Here is a 15492-nt window from a genome sequence, read left to right as displayed (position 1 = left end):
GACAAACCATAAGAGACTCTTAATCTCACAAAACAAACTGAGGGTTGCTGCGGGGAGAGGGAGGGATAGGATGGCTGGGTGATGGACATTGGGGAGGATATGTGTTATGGTGAGTGCTATGAATTGTGTAAGACTGATCATTCACAGACCTGTACTCCTAAAGCAAATAATACGTTATATGTTAATAAAAATAAAATAAAGTAAAATAAAATAAAAACCCTTGCTCAAAACCCCTCACAGGCTTCCCAATTTTTTAAGGTAAAGTTTAAACTTACCACAGTCTAAAAGGCCTTGCCTCTCTACCCTGACCTCTGGCCTCTGACACACAGTGTCAGCTACATAATTTGTGATGGCTGGTGCAAACGAAAACCAGAAAAAAAAAAAGAAAAAAGCTTCCTTTCTTCTAGGTCTCTCTCTCAACTTGTCATAGAGCTTTTTGTTATTTATTGTCATGCTCCCTTAGCATGAGAATACTCAAGGGGAAGTATAGGCCACGTCCTATGCTCAGTGCACAGGATGTATGAACCTAACCCTGACTCTCTTGCACTTTCATTCAGACCTGGTACCCCAGGCAGCCAATTGAGAACCTGTTTAGGGAGTGGAGAGGCAGTAGGAGGGAAGATCACATGTGAGTGAAAGCTCGAAGTCCCTAGGACACACTGCATTGTCTAACTGGATTTCACATACAAAACACAAATTCAAAGGTAAAGTTATTAAGAATTTCAAGACAATAACCACAAAACATTAAACCTCAAGGATGGGGTCCCCTAATGAATATGAGGCTCTGTGTGACTGGTCACATTCCCATGAAGTCAGTCCTACTCTAAAAAGTCAGCTGCCATGCTTTTTCTGGTCTGGGTCTCACCACACATGGCTCTCTGTGCCGAGGACATTCCTGCTCTTCCCCTTCCCTGCCACCATGGCATGCCACACACACTATCCCTACTTCAGCACTCACCACGTGGACTTGCAACTGCTCATTTACTTGCTATCTGCCCCTACTACATTTGGTAGACAGCACTGATCTTGTTCACCAGAAATCTTTACCTAACTCATCTCCCAGTCCTGTTTTATTTATTCTTCAATTCAATTCAACAAACATTCATTGGGCTAGATAATTCCTCACATCAGGAAGAAAGACAGATGAAAATCAGACTTCTGGCTGCACTGTCTCAATAATTATCACCTGGGACCAAGTGTCCTAAATGCTAATTTGCTTCCTTAGTGAAGAGGCCAATTATCACAGCACCAGGTCTCAAGACTAAGATGACTTATCCCCACTGTGCACCAGAAAGCCTGGTACATGGTAGACAGCCAATCAGTATTTGTTAAAGGAGTGAATGCACAAATTCAATAAATATTGATTGAGAACAGCCACCTCCCTCATGGAGTGGACATTCTAGAGGGGAAGATGGACAAATGGTGCCAAAAGTTTCTTAAGTGGTAAAAAAGTAAAAGAGCAGGCTAAGGGGATGAGTGAGGGGAAAACAAGTGAATTTGAAGCTTGCATAGAGGAAACTGAGGAGAAAACTGAGCTATGAAATATAAATATATATATAAAATCACATTTAATCTCCACAATCAATCAGGACATTCTGTAAAGTATTCAGAGTTACTACAGCAGAGAGGTTAAAAATACAGAGCTGGGAGCCAAACTGCCTACGTTCAAACCACCCTGCCACTTACTGGATGTGTGAACTTAGATGGAGAGAAGAAGGCAACCTTACTGGAGCAGCAGGACCTGAAGTAGTGGGTGTCAACAGAGACCAAGAGACCTAGACTTCTACTCTCACCTGTCAGTAACTAAGTCACACCCCCTTCACCTGCCAATAAAGTGCCGTGTCTAAAGAGGCCTGCAAAAACAGAAGATATAATAATACCCAGAATCTAATAATAACCAAAATATCCAGGATATCATGAAAATAAGCACTCATTATATCAAGAACAAGGAAAATAATAACTTGAATAAGCAAAGGAAATCAATAATCTCAACGCTGAGAGGACATAGATGTTGGAATTATCTGGCAAGGATTTTAAAGGAATAATCATAAAAATGTTTCAATGAACAATTACAAACATACCAGAAACAAATGAATAGATAGAAAACGTCAGCAAAAAAAAAATGGAGACTTTCTGCAAAGTAGAAGATAAAAGAACCAATGGCACTTTTAGAACTAAACGCTGTAGTAACTTTAATGAAAATTCACTGGATGGGCTCAACAGCGAAATGGAGACAACAGAGGGGAAAAAAAAGACCAGTAAACCTGAAGATAAACAGAGATTACCCAATTTGAACAAGAGAAAGAAAACAGACTGAACTATAAACAACTCTACACCAACAAACTGGACAACCTATAAGAAATGGATAAATTCTTAAAAACAGAATCTACTAAGACTGAATCAGGAAAAAGCAGAAAATGTGAACAGATCAATTACTAGTATAAAGACCGCCTCAGCAACAACAACAACAAAAAACTTCCAGTTAAGAAAAGCCCAGGCCCAGGTGGCTTCACCAGGGAATTTTGCCCAAATATTTAAAGGCAAATTAATTACAATTTTTCTCAAACTCTTCAAAAATAATCAAAGAGGAAGGGAGACTCTCAAACTCATTTTAGTAAGCCAGCATTATCAAATAAAATAAATCAAAAGCCAAATAAAGACACTAAAAGACACTACAAGAAAAGTACGCACTAATATCACTAATATCCCTGATCAGTACAGATGAAAAAATTCTCAATAAAATACTAGCAAACTGAATTCAGCAGTAGATTAAAATAAGCATTTACCATGATCAAGTGTGATTTATCTTTTGGATGATCCTGGAGCCCCGCATCCTGGGATAGAGCAGGATCCCAGCTCAGCAGCGAGTCTGCTTCTCCCTATCCCTCTGTGATCTCTCTTGCTCTCACTCTCTATCAAATAAATAAATAAAATCTTTTAAAAAAAGACCTTTAGGAATCCAAGGGAAATCAAGACATTCTCATATGAAGGAACACTAATAGTATCTGTTGCCAGCAGACCTATCCTAAAAGAACGGCCAAAGGAAGCTCTCTAAAAAGGAAGATGACAAAGGAATCTTTGGGACAATCAGGAAATAAGCCAGAAAAGGGGAAGGAGTAAAAATATAGGTAAATTCCTTACCCTCTTGAGTTTTCTAAATCTGTTTGACAGTTGAAACAAAAACTGTAACACTATCTGATGTGCTTCTCAATGTAGGTAGAGAAAATATTCAAGATAATTATATTATAAACCTGGAAGCATAAAGGAGTTTAAAGGGTAGTAAGGTTTATACTCTTCACTCAAATTGGTAAGATGTCAATACTAGATGATTGTATGTATTATGTTAGTACCTAGAGCAAGCAGTAAATAAAGCTATACAAAGAGATATATTCAAAAACACAACAGATAAGTCAAGGTGGAATTCTAGAAAATTCCACAGGATGGTAGGATAAAGAAAAGAGAGAAAAGAGGAACAACCAGAAAATAAAACAAAGCAAAATGACAGACTTAAGCCCTAATATATCAATAACCACATTAAGTAGAAATGGTCTAAATATAACAATTAAAAGAGAGGCAGAGTGAATAAAAATGATACTAAATTAACTATATGCTATCTGCTACAAAAACTCACTTTATATACAATGACGTAAGCTGAAAGTAAAGGGACGAAAAAGGACATATGATGCAACCTTTAATCCGAAGAAAAGAGTGGCTATATTAATATCATAAAAAGTAGACTTCCATGCAAAAATTTACCAGAGACACAGAAAGACATCATAATAACAAGGTCAATCCACCAAGACATAGCAACCTTCAATGCATATGCATCAAACAACAAAGCTGCAAAGCTGAACTGAAAGGAAACAAACTGAAAGGAAACTGATAGAACTGAAAGGAAACAAACTGACACTTGTAACTGGACACTTCAATACCTCATTCTCAACACTTGACTGAACTAGATAGAAAATCAGCAAGGACAAGGAAAAATTCAGCAACACCATCAACCAACAGGAGTAAATTGACATTTATAGAAAACTCAACCCAGCAACAGCAGGATTCTTTTCATGTGACCATGGAACATTTACCAAGACAGAGCATATCCCAGGCCATAAAACAAACATCAATAAGTTTAAAGAAACTGAAATTATACAGAGAATATTCTCTGAGCACTATGGAACCAAAACAGAAATCAGTAACAGAATTAACAGGAAAATCTACAAACACGTGGGAACTAAACAACACACTGCTATGCCATCCATAAGTCAAACATGAAGTCTCTAAGGAAATTGAAAATTACATTGAACTAGAGGCACCTGGATGGCTCAGTCGGTTAAACATCTGACTACTGGTTTTTAGCTCAGGTCATGATCTGAGCCATGAGAATGAATCCAACATCAGGCTCCATGCTTAGCGTGGAGTGTACTTGAAGATTCTCTTCCTCTCCCTTTGCCCCCCGCCCTTTCTCTCAAATAAATAAATAAATCTTTAAAAAATCACATTGAACTGGGACGCCTGGGTGGCTCAGTTGGTTGAGCGGCTGCCTTCGGCTCAGGTCATGATCTCAGCGTCCTGGGATCGAGTCCCACATCGGGCTCCTTGCTCGGCAGGGAGCCTGCTTCTCCCTCTGCCTGCCTCTCTGTCTGCCTGTGCTCGCTCGCTCTCTCTCCCTCTATCCCTGACCAAAAAAAAAAAAAAAAAAATCTTAAAAAAAATCACATTGGACTACATGAAAAGGAAAATATCAAAATTTGTGGAACACAGCTATATCCATACTAAGAGGGAAATCAGAAAGACTAAATACTTACAGTAGAAAATGGGGAAAGTCTCAAATCAATAACCGAAGATCCCACCTCAAGAAATTAGGTAAAGAGGAGCAAAATAAATCCAAAGCAAGCAGAAGGAAATAATAAAGACATAAAATCAATGACATTGAAAACAGAAAGACAATAGAGAATACCAATGAAACAAAAAGCTTGTTCTTTGAAAAGATCAACAAAACTGACAAATGTCTATCAAGTCTAAGAAAGAAAAAAAGAGATGCAAATTTTCAGTATCAGGAATGAAGTATCACCACAAAGCTAGCCTGTGGGAATACTGTCAACAATTCTACACACTTACATTTGACAACTTAGATGAAATGTATCAGTTCCTTGGCAAGCACAAACTACCACAACGTACCCGATATTAAATAGATAACTTTAATAGTCCTAAAACTATTAAATAAATATAATCCATAATTTTTAAATGATTAAATTTTTAAAAGATTAAACCAAGTTAATTAGGCAAAGTATTTAGCATAGTGGTTGACACATTTGCTAGTACTTGGTAAACGAAGGCCATTATTTTTTTTTCATTATCATTTTATTTAAATCACAACCACTCTTGGGGAAACTAGGCTTCAGAGAGATGAAATCCTTTGATTAGAAGAGTCAGAACTCAAACCCAGTTCTTTTTTTTTTTAAAGATTTTATTTGTTTATTCGACAGACAGAGACCACAAGCAGACAGAGAGGCAGGCAGAGAGAGAGAGAGGGAAGCAGGCTCCCTGCTGAGCAGAGAGCCCGATATGGGACTCGATCCCAGGACCCTGAGATCATGACCTGAGCCGAAGGCAGGGGCTTAATCCACTGAGCCACTCAGACGCCCCTCGAACCCAGTTCTGAAGCTAGTGCCATTTCCTCCAGAGTTCAGAGTCACCCCTGGAGGCTGTGCCAACCAATACTTCCTTTGTAGACAGGAACACTGCAAAGGGGTGACGTTTTGCCAAAGCCCCAGACATCAATAAATGCTCACCAACTAACTCTCCGCCAGTGTACGACAATGATTCTTGGAAGTTAAGGTGCATCAGATTCTTCCTTTTTGTTAGAAATTGCTGGGTCCCAGCCCAAGAATTCACATTTTTAACAAATTTCGTTAATGAACCACACTTTGAGAACACTATATGATAAGGGTATGTTAGTTTGCCCATTCTCTCAACATCAGAAGCTGTCACACTCTGCAGAAAAGGGGAAGAACTGAGACAGAATAATGCTATAAATCAGGGATTCTGAGGTGGTCCCCACTCACCTACTAAATCAGAAACCCTGTAAGTGGGGCCTACCTACCTTGTCTTTTAACAGGTCTCCCACGTGATTCTGATGCACATTAAAGTTGGGAGAACCACTGCTCTACAAATCAAAGTGACTTGCAAAAACGCCCACCCTTTATAGTAGGAGAAATAAAGCTAATACCAAGTTTTTTCCACTTTTGAGAACCTGGGCTCTGGAGCCAGGTAATTCTAAGTTCAAATCCAGACTTTAGAAAGTAATTCCACGAATTATAGATTCTCACCAGCAAAACAGAATGGTCACCTTCCTTGTTATAACCTTTCCAGGAAGTAACGTGGCATTACTATTCCCCAGCCGGACTTGAAGAAATCTAGCCTCTGGAAGTCATCAGAAATGTGGACAGATTTATATCACCTACAGGCATTTGTGGGCTTAACTATTGTGAGCAATCATGAAAAGTCCACAATATCGAGTCATTTTCAATTGTGCTTAAGTACAATTGTATATGGAGCACTGTGAGCCTAGTGTATGTGCATGCATGTGCATGTACACAATGCACTGAGTAAGCAAGAGCGACCCAAGGACCTTATTCTCAGCTGGCTTCCTTGCTTTCTGCTAGCCCAGAGACAGATGCATGATGACACAAAAATTTGGTCTCTTTCATAGAAAAAAGAAATTAAGGCAATTTGCCTGTGTTGGGGTGTTTACAGAAACACAGGACTCACCATAGAAATGTGATTAAGGAGGAGCATAGCCCGTAAACCCATTTCCGTATTTGTAAATTTGGAATTCTTAAAGAACTCCGTGGCATTCATTATAAATGTCAAGTCTCAAATGTGCAACAATATTCACCATAAGTTTTTCTTTTTGTTTTAACCAGAACCCCGTATCAAAATGAAAAACATTTCCAGAATCCTCCAAGTTTCCCTCATATCACAATATTTCATTATAAAAAAGTAGAACTCATGTTAAGTATCCAACCACAGAGGAAATGACCAAGTAACTGATGACACACATATATGCTGGGATATCAGAAATGAAGTTTAGAAGAATATTTGACGACCTGGTAAAATATTCACATTATAATGTTCAGTAAGAATACAAATCAGGCTACAAAATGGTATTTATAATACAATCCTATTTTATAAAAATGCAATTTCATATTCTAAGTCAAAAGACAGGAGTTAATGCAACAAAACATTTAACAGTGGATTATGCAGGAAAGCAGATTCATAGATGATTTTCATTTCCTTCTTTATAATTTTTCTTTACTACAATGAGCATGTCTCACATATGCAGTCAGGAAAAAACTTTAAAAAAAAAAATCTAACTTCCAGGGTTGGGTGTGGATTGAAATAATTTATGCAAAGTCCCTGTCATGGGGCCTGGCATATGAGAGAGCATTTGGTCCAGTTTTCTGTCCCTAAACTGTGCAGTTGGGGTCTCTACATTGTAGGCAGGAAGGAATTTCTTCCCAAGTTTGAACCTACACACTTTTCACATAAACCAAAGCAAAGGCCATAGGCAATAGCTTTTTTTAAGAAGACACATTCATTCATTCATTTATTCATTCAAAAATGCACTCAATCTATGAAATGTTTAGCACTGAGCTAGGTTCTACAGATAGCAAAACTGAAAAGATGACATATCTGCCCTCAAGTAGCTCTGGCTAATGAGTAACACAGATGTATTTATGACTATGAGATGATGAAATAATTACTTTCAGTAAGGATGTACACAAAGTGCAATAGGAACCAGGAGGATGCAAGCCTTTTACAGAGGAGGTATATGCTATGAGTTGTAAAAGAGAGGACATTAGTAGGAATAGCACACACAAAGAAGAGGCATAAAGGAGTATAAAATTCTCCCAGAACTCTAAGTAGTTCAGTCTTGCTGGGACATAAAGAAGAACCAGAAGGAGGAGTGGCGGGAAATGAGACTGAACAAGTAGATCACAAAAGGTCTTGTCTATCACACAAAGGAGACTGAATTTCATTCTATAGGGGAACCACCAAAAGAATTTTAAACAGAGGAGTGACTTGATCAGCAGTAGCAAAGATACCAGGAATCATGAAAATCATCTTAATCCTGCTAATTTCCAGAGGAAAGGAAAATGCCCCACCCTATAGGTCTGTCCTCTCTTAAATGAAACAACATGAAGCAGCAAACAGAACTCCACACCTGGGGTGCCTGGGTGGCTCAGTTGGTTAAGTGACTGCCTTTGGCTCAGGTCATGATCTTGGAGTTCCAGGATCGAGTCCCGCATTGGGCTCCCTGCTCAGCAGGGAGTCTGCTTCTCCCTCTGACTCTCTCTCTCTCTCAAGTACATAAATAAAATCTCTTAAAAAAAAAGAACTCCACACCTGGCACACAGAAATACTCAATAAAGATCAGGTGAACATGAACGTGAATGCCCTGCAAGGGGCAATCCCTGCTGATAACAGAATTTTAGCAGTATCAGCACCTTCAGTCTGGTCTTGGGTGAAACAACAGAAACTCATTTGTAAGGGACTAGTGACAACTGAAAACTAGAATCTAACATGCAACAGGAGGCACCATATACTGTTCTGTTGTATTCCAGTGCAAAAACTCCTCTCATGGTTTTCTTTCCATAACTGGAATTTAAGTCCCAATTATGGGATAACATCAGTTTTTTCCCACACACTAACCTCTCTGGTATCCTGGGTGACAGGTGCTTATGAGCACACATGGTTAACGAGGAAATTCATTAGTGGCTTTATTCCTGCTGTTTTACCCAATATCTCTTCTGCTTAATTCAATTCAGTTGGATGGTTCTGCAGATAAATACTGAAGAAACAGAAATCCTATTGTATTTCTGCCTCCACTCACTGAGTGCATGCAAAATACTTTAAATAATCAGAACAGATGTATTAGATATATTAGATATATTTTATAGGCAAAGACAATGGGACTCAGCGAGGCAAAGCAACTTACCCAAGGACACACTGATATTAAGTTGCAAAGCCACAACTCAAACCCATGTTTGTTGGACTCAGTTATCTCAAGAATATAGTACTGTATCCTACAAAGCCTGAGTCTAAGGCAAAACACAACTGCCAGGGTACAAAAATGATACACTGTGGCTCAAAAAATATTTTGCAAATTAGATAAAGTCAAAAGGAGGCAAAGAAGAAACATATATGGGAAAAGAGAAAAAAGGGAGACACCAGAAGCCAATGTCAGCTAGGCCCTGGTCTGCAAGAAGGGATGAGAGAACCTGGGTCTGGGAGGTGGGTTGGAGGTAATTCTTCACTGGAGTGGGGGGAGGGGCGCGGGGTGCGGGTTGTTTTCTGAGCGAGAACCTAAAACAGGGCTGAGAAAGGAGCGAGCAAATGAGCACCTGCCCAGCATGGCCTGCCCTCCTTACCTGCCATGAAACCAGTCCTGGCACATGTCACACTCGATCATGAAGCGGGTCACATCATAAGGCAGCCGGCAGAGGCAATACACTGGCACCGAGGCCATCTTCGCCCGGCCTTGGAGCGCTCTGCGGCGGGCCAGGTTCGTAGCGTCAAGAGAAGCAGCAGGCAGCAGCACGCGTCCTTTCTGGACGATGGCTGGGCACAAACAACACTTTTTAACCTAGTGAATCAGGTCCCCCAGTGTACCAACCCTCAGTTCACGAATGGGCAGTTAGTGCTGCTGGGATGCAACACAGCTGGTGTGGCTGTAGGGGGCAATCGGAGAAAAGTCCACCGGCCTCCAAAATTTCCTTAACAAATAAAGGACGGCGTTTGACGGTCGAGGATTTTTTTGTTTTTTCCCTACCTCCTTCGGCCCCCAGAGTCGTGATAACTTCTTTCCGGGTTTCAGGGAAATATCTGACGCCTTCAGGAAGCTTCTTTGATCCCTCACTGTACCCTCTCCTTGCTCACAACCTTTTTCTTCCTAGGGCTCTATTATGACGCAAACGAGAGCCTAAAGAAATACGCTGGGGTACATCAGTAAAAGCCCCTACTCTCAATCCCCCACCATAGATAGGGGCAACTAGAGAGAGATGAGGGATCCCTGAAAGTTGGCTCAGATTACTCGACAATTACCTTGATGCCTTCAAGAACAAGGCAAACAAGACTAGGCGCCCAACTCAAATCACAGTTCTGGGTTATGTTGAGAGTTTAAATGGTCTTCTCCTTCACTCTCAAAATCATTCCATCCCCAACCAGTCAGCAGTATCATCACCCCAACAAATGAAAGAAATCTCAATTTCAGAACTGATCCGATCGTCCCCTACTTCAAAGACGAAAGGGTTCCCGTTGCACCCCCAAAACTAAAAAGGATCTCTTTAAACCCCTGAAACTGACTAGAATTTCTTCACACTCTTGCAACTAAGCAGGGATTCCCCCCCCCAACGATCAGAAACAGGCAGGCATTTCCTCACAGCCCCCTCAAAGTGACGAGGACTCCCTTGTCCCCCAAAACTGACAGAGATCTCACAAATCCCAAGATTGACAGGAATATTTTTGCAGCCCCCGAAACTTACGAGATCTCACGCCTCCCAAAATGACAGGAACCTCCTCACGCCCCAAACCTGACAAGAATGTCTTTCGTCCCAAGCCCTACAGAGACCTCCTCATCTGCAAAGCTGCAGGGATTGCTCACACTCGCGAAGTTCAGTTCCAGCGACCCGCCGGGAGCCGGGCTCGCTCTGGAGCACCTGGGCGCCTAGCTGAGCGGAGGATCGGCCAGCAGTTCCGGCCCCACCGGCTGCGCGCGCCGAATTCTGGGATCGTCACGGCAACGCTGCGAACCTTGCTCGCCTTCCCGCAGAACCACCCGCTGGGTCTCGCGGCCCCAGGCGCCGCGTAGTGCTTCAGGGCAGCTTTCCCCCACGGTTTTGCTCCGGGCCCGGCGTTAGGGCCTACTGGAGCCCGCGGTTCGGGCCTAGTCGGTGGCCGCCGGGTGAACAAGCAAACGGCGTCGTCGCTGGGCCAGCAGGAGACCGCTGCGAGGAAGCCAACCAGGAATTAGCTGCGCCTGCGGCCAGGTCGGAGAGAAAACTGCCTGAAAAGTCGCCGGGAGCAGCCCAGTGGCAGTGGTAGGCGATTCGAAGTAGTCAATAAAGTTTATTCAAAACAAGGAGGAAGTTGAAACGAAGAGGGGAGGAGAAATATGGGATAAACAGCTACCATATTGAGAGTGGCGGTGGCGCCGCGGGGAGGCTACCCGACCGCCATCTTATGAGGGCTGGGCACAGGAGGTAACCGCGGCAGAGGCGGGGAAGGGAAGCTAGTGGCTCCCGCGTGACGCCAGCAGAGGCGGGGCGCCACCTTGAGAAAAGGGGACGGGATTCGACTACCTTTGGTCCTGTTCGTTTCTTCTAGGTAACCAATCGAGACTGAGGACCTTAAGCCACCATCTTAGGCGAGGCAGTCGCTTGGCTCCATTTTGAGTGGGGCCAGAACCTTCCCAGTTTTCCTCCTCCTCGGGGTAAACGGGGAGTTAAGCACCACCACCACCCCCAACCCCCCGACGCCAACACATACACATTAACTCACACTCACTCCTCCTCCGCCTCCACTCCTTCCTTCCCTACCTCCCTCCCCTCCCCATCCTCAGCCTTCTCGTCCTATTAGGGGAGGTGAACTCAGTGACTGCAAACTGGCAAAACTAATGGGTGACAGTGGGGGCGGGCTTGGGCCAGGGAAGGGGTGTAGTACGCACAACAGCTTCTGGTCTTCGAGCACATTCAGTGGCTAGGCTGTTTTGCACCGTCTCCGAAGCGTTTATTCTTCACCCTGTAAGGGAAGCTCTTTTATTATTATCAAGTGACCACATGGGCTTAGGGAAGACACGTGGCTTGAATTTCAGAGCCGAGAAGTTGAACTTTGCACCCTCTACTATCCCCGTGTTCTGTCATTGGTCCCTCAATTGGTCCCTCAATCCTAGTTCCTTCATGAAGTTCATTTCTGGGTTGGGTGTCAGGAGTGGATAATGATGCCATTGACTGAACTAGAGTGCACAGAAGGAAAAGCAGGTTTGGTGGAGAAGAAACTAAGTTCAGTTTGGAGCATGTTGTGTTAAAGTGTGCGTGAGACATTAATTCACTGACCCAGAAATTCTTGAGCATTTATTATGCACCAGGCACCATGCTAGGTGCTGAGGATGTAGTGATAACCCAGAAAAGATCCTGGCCTCCATGGAGCTGACATTCTACTCGGGGATCAGTCAATAACCAAACAAATAGAGTTTCATTCATATATTTATTGAGCACGTGCTATATACCAGTTACTGTCCTAAGCACTGGGGACTCAAGGCAAACACAAAAAGACAAGGTCCCTGCCCTCCTGTGATTCACATCCCAGCCAGGGAAACAGACAATAAAGTGAGTCAAACATGAGAATTTCAGATTGCAGTGAGTGCTTTGAGGGAAATAAAACAAGTTATGAGATAGAGAAGGATTCAGGTAGAAGTTAGTCTGTTTTTAGATAGGGTACTCAAGGTAGGGTGCTTGGAGAAGGCAGTGTGTAATCTGAGATCTGAATAATATGAAGTGGCCAGGGACAGGGCAGAAGGAATAAAATGCGAAAGTCCTAATGTGGTGTGGGGAAGGGGGGCAGTTCAGGGTACCCTTTCAATAAAACACTTCCTGAGCATTTATGATGGACTGAGCCAGGTACAGGTGGTGACTGCGGTGGGGTCTCCAGCCATGAATAATAGACCCTGTATTTACCCTTTCCAAGTAAACAGTTTAATGAGAGAGTCAAAGTTCGATGAACACAAGGCCGAAAAAAGTCAAACTCCAAGTGCTGCTTAGGCAGGTATCAACAACATGTGTGGGAATAAAGAGCCACAGTTAATTCAAACATGTTCACTTGGTATGTCAGGAAAGCCTTCACAGGAGCTGGCATCTGACCCAGGTACAGTAGTACTCATCCCCCAGAGTTCCTCCCCGGTGTCCTTGGGCGGCAGGGTGGGCATGCTAAAGGCTAATGGGAAAGGCAAAGCCAACAGAGAGGTGAATCTGAGGCATATTCTGCGGACAAAGGAACTCTTGGCATTGCCATGGATAGGGGGCAGCTGGCTGCAGTCCTGGAAATGTGTTGTCTGGTTGTATCCCTCATAGCATCAGTGCATGATATGAACTGGCTGCCATAGAAGGAGGCTGCCCTGGAGTCTTTCCTCCCCTACCCCACCTCCCTTAGCAATTATAAACATTTCCTTTTAATTGCAGAAACAATAGTAAATGCATTCCCATTGTAAACATTCAAACAGGCTGAAGATACCCCCTGCCCACCACTCAGTCCCTGTCAACTTCCTTAGGGAGAACCTCAGTGGCCTCTTTTCCAATTCATCTCTCTGCATATGTTATGTACATTTAACTGGTTAGATGAAAAATGATAAGGGCTAAAGTGGACTATAAATTACAGGAGAAAGAGAGGGAAATGGAAAAATTACATGAGGAAGAACAGGCTTGCTCCAAAACAGACTGAGAAGTACAAGGACAGTGAAAACAAAAGTAATGACAAGTAGCATTATCTGAGGACTTTCGATGTGCTGAGCACTGTTCTAGGCTCCTTATATGCATGCATTAACTCACTCAATCCTTAGAGCAACCCTGTAAAGTAGGGACTGGTACTACCCCTATTTTAAGTATAAGGAATACAGGCATGTCTTAAAAATATGGTGGGTTCAGTTCCTGAACACTGCAATAAAGTGAATATCATGATAAAGTGGGTTAAATGAACTTTTTGGTTTCCCAGTGCATATAAAAGTTATGTTTACACTATACTAGCCTATTCAGTGTGCAACAACATTTTGTCTTAAAAACCAACATAGATACCTCAATTTAAAAATACTTTATTGTTGGGGCACCTGGCTGGCTCAGGCCGTTGAGCACATGACTCTTGATCTTGAGGCCATGAGTTCAAGCTCCATTGCTTAAAAAGTGCTAACAATCATCTGACCTTTCAGTGAGTTGTAATCTATTTGATGGTGCAGGGTTTGGCCTCAGTGTTGATGGCTGCTGGCTGATCAGGACGATAGATGCTGAAGGCTGGGGCGGCTGTGGCAATCTCTTAAAATAAGACAACAAGGAAGTTTGCCACATCGATTTACTCTTCCTTTATTGAGAAAATTATTTCTCTATAGCATGTAGAGCCATTTGATAGCATTTTATCCATAGTAGAACTTCTTTCAAAAGTGGAGTCAGTCCCTCAAACCCTGCAAATACTTCCTCCACTGAAATCTTAAACACCTCAAAGTCAAAAGTCACCCATGACCTTTTTTTTTTTTTTTTAGGAATAGAGTGCATTTTATTTAAAACCAACCAAGCACTGATTAAAAAATATCTATCATAGCAGCTGTGATTGCATAGCAAAACTTAACAGTAAGAACTGGGCGCTTAATTCATTCTTCCAATCATGTGCTGGGCCTGGCAGAGGGCACCCACCCCCATCAGAGCCTCAGAGGAAGAATGAAACCCTTGGTGGAGAGGGCTCAGGTGGCGGGCATCCTGCCTTTCTCCAAGCTTGTGAAGGGAAGGGGCCATGCAGGTCTGGTTGTCTGCTCTGCACTGCTCCTGGGCCACAGGGTTGATCAGCAACCCCTTAGTGGCAATGAGTGGAGGGAGAGGGGTGAAGAACTGTCTGGAGCTGTGCAGATGAGTTCCCCCATTCTCCTTCAGTGTGTCTGAAATCCCCCATGGATCTGATGACCATTGCAGGGTCCCAGTTGCAGGCACAAGGCTATGAAACAATCACCTTTTCTTTGGCTGAAGGGGGAAATCAGGGTTATGAGAGGGAAAACTTTGCTTGGAATCAACTTCTTAACTCTTGTTAATGTTGATATGTTGACTTCTTTCAATGAATCATGAATGTTCTTAATGGCATCTAGAATGGTGAATCCTTTCTGGAAGGTTTTCCATTTACATTGCCTAGGTTCATCAAAGAAATCGCTATGGCAGCTATACTGTTAGGAAAGGTATTTATTCAGTAATCACATGAAAGTTAAAATTACTCCTTGATTCATGGGCTAGAGAATGGATGTTGCATAGCAAGCATGAAAACAACATTAACCTCATTGTACATACATCTCTATCAGAAATGTTGGGTGACTGGGTACATTGTCCTTGGGAAAGGAGTCTTTTCTTTGAGCAGTAGGTTTCCATAGTGGAACTTAAAATATTCAGTTAGCCACATAAACAGATGTATTGTCATCCAGGCTTTGTTCCATTTATAGAGCACAGGCAGAGTAATTTAGCAGAATTCTTTTTTTTTTTTTTAAATTCTGGGGGCGTCTGTGTGGCTCAGTGGGTTGAGCCTCTGCCTTCGGCTCAGGCCATGGTCTCCGGGTCCTGGAATTGAGCCCTGCATCGGGCTTTCTGCTCAGCGGGTAGCCTACCCACCCACCCCCGCCACCTGCCTCTCTGCCTACTTGTGATCTCTGTCTGTCAAATAAACAAATAAAATCTCAAGCCATGAGAGACT

The 15492-nt window shown here is 42.6% G+C and overlaps 1 protein-coding gene across 7 annotated transcripts in view; it reads right to left on the bottom strand.

Moving 5' to 3' along the window:
- PHF8 (PHD finger protein 8) overlaps positions 1-11202 on the bottom strand; it is a 99837-nt gene extending 88635 nt beyond the window's left edge. For 3 of the 7 annotated variants that reach the window (XM_044234304.1, XM_044234306.1, XM_044234309.1), the window contains exons 1-2: positions 10634-11202; positions 9435-9624 (exon numbers count right to left, since the gene is read on the bottom strand). In XM_044234304.1, coding sequence (XP_044090239.1) covers positions 9435-9532 — 98 coding nt within the window. In that variant the 5' untranslated portion in view covers positions 9533-9624; positions 10634-11202. The other 4 variants (XM_044234308.1, XM_044234311.1, XM_044234310.1 and 1 more) reach the window with 4 other exon arrangements.
- Between the last annotated feature and the right edge of the window lie 4290 nt (positions 11203-15492).

Source organism: Neovison vison, chromosome X, assembly GCF_020171115.1.
Source record: "Neovison vison isolate M4711 chromosome X, ASM_NN_V1, whole genome shotgun sequence".
Classification (NCBI taxonomy): Eukaryota; Metazoa; Chordata; class Mammalia; order Carnivora; family Mustelidae; genus Neogale; species Neogale vison.
The sequence above is the reverse complement of the archived record's forward strand: the minus strand, read 5'-3'. Positions and strand labels throughout refer to the sequence as shown.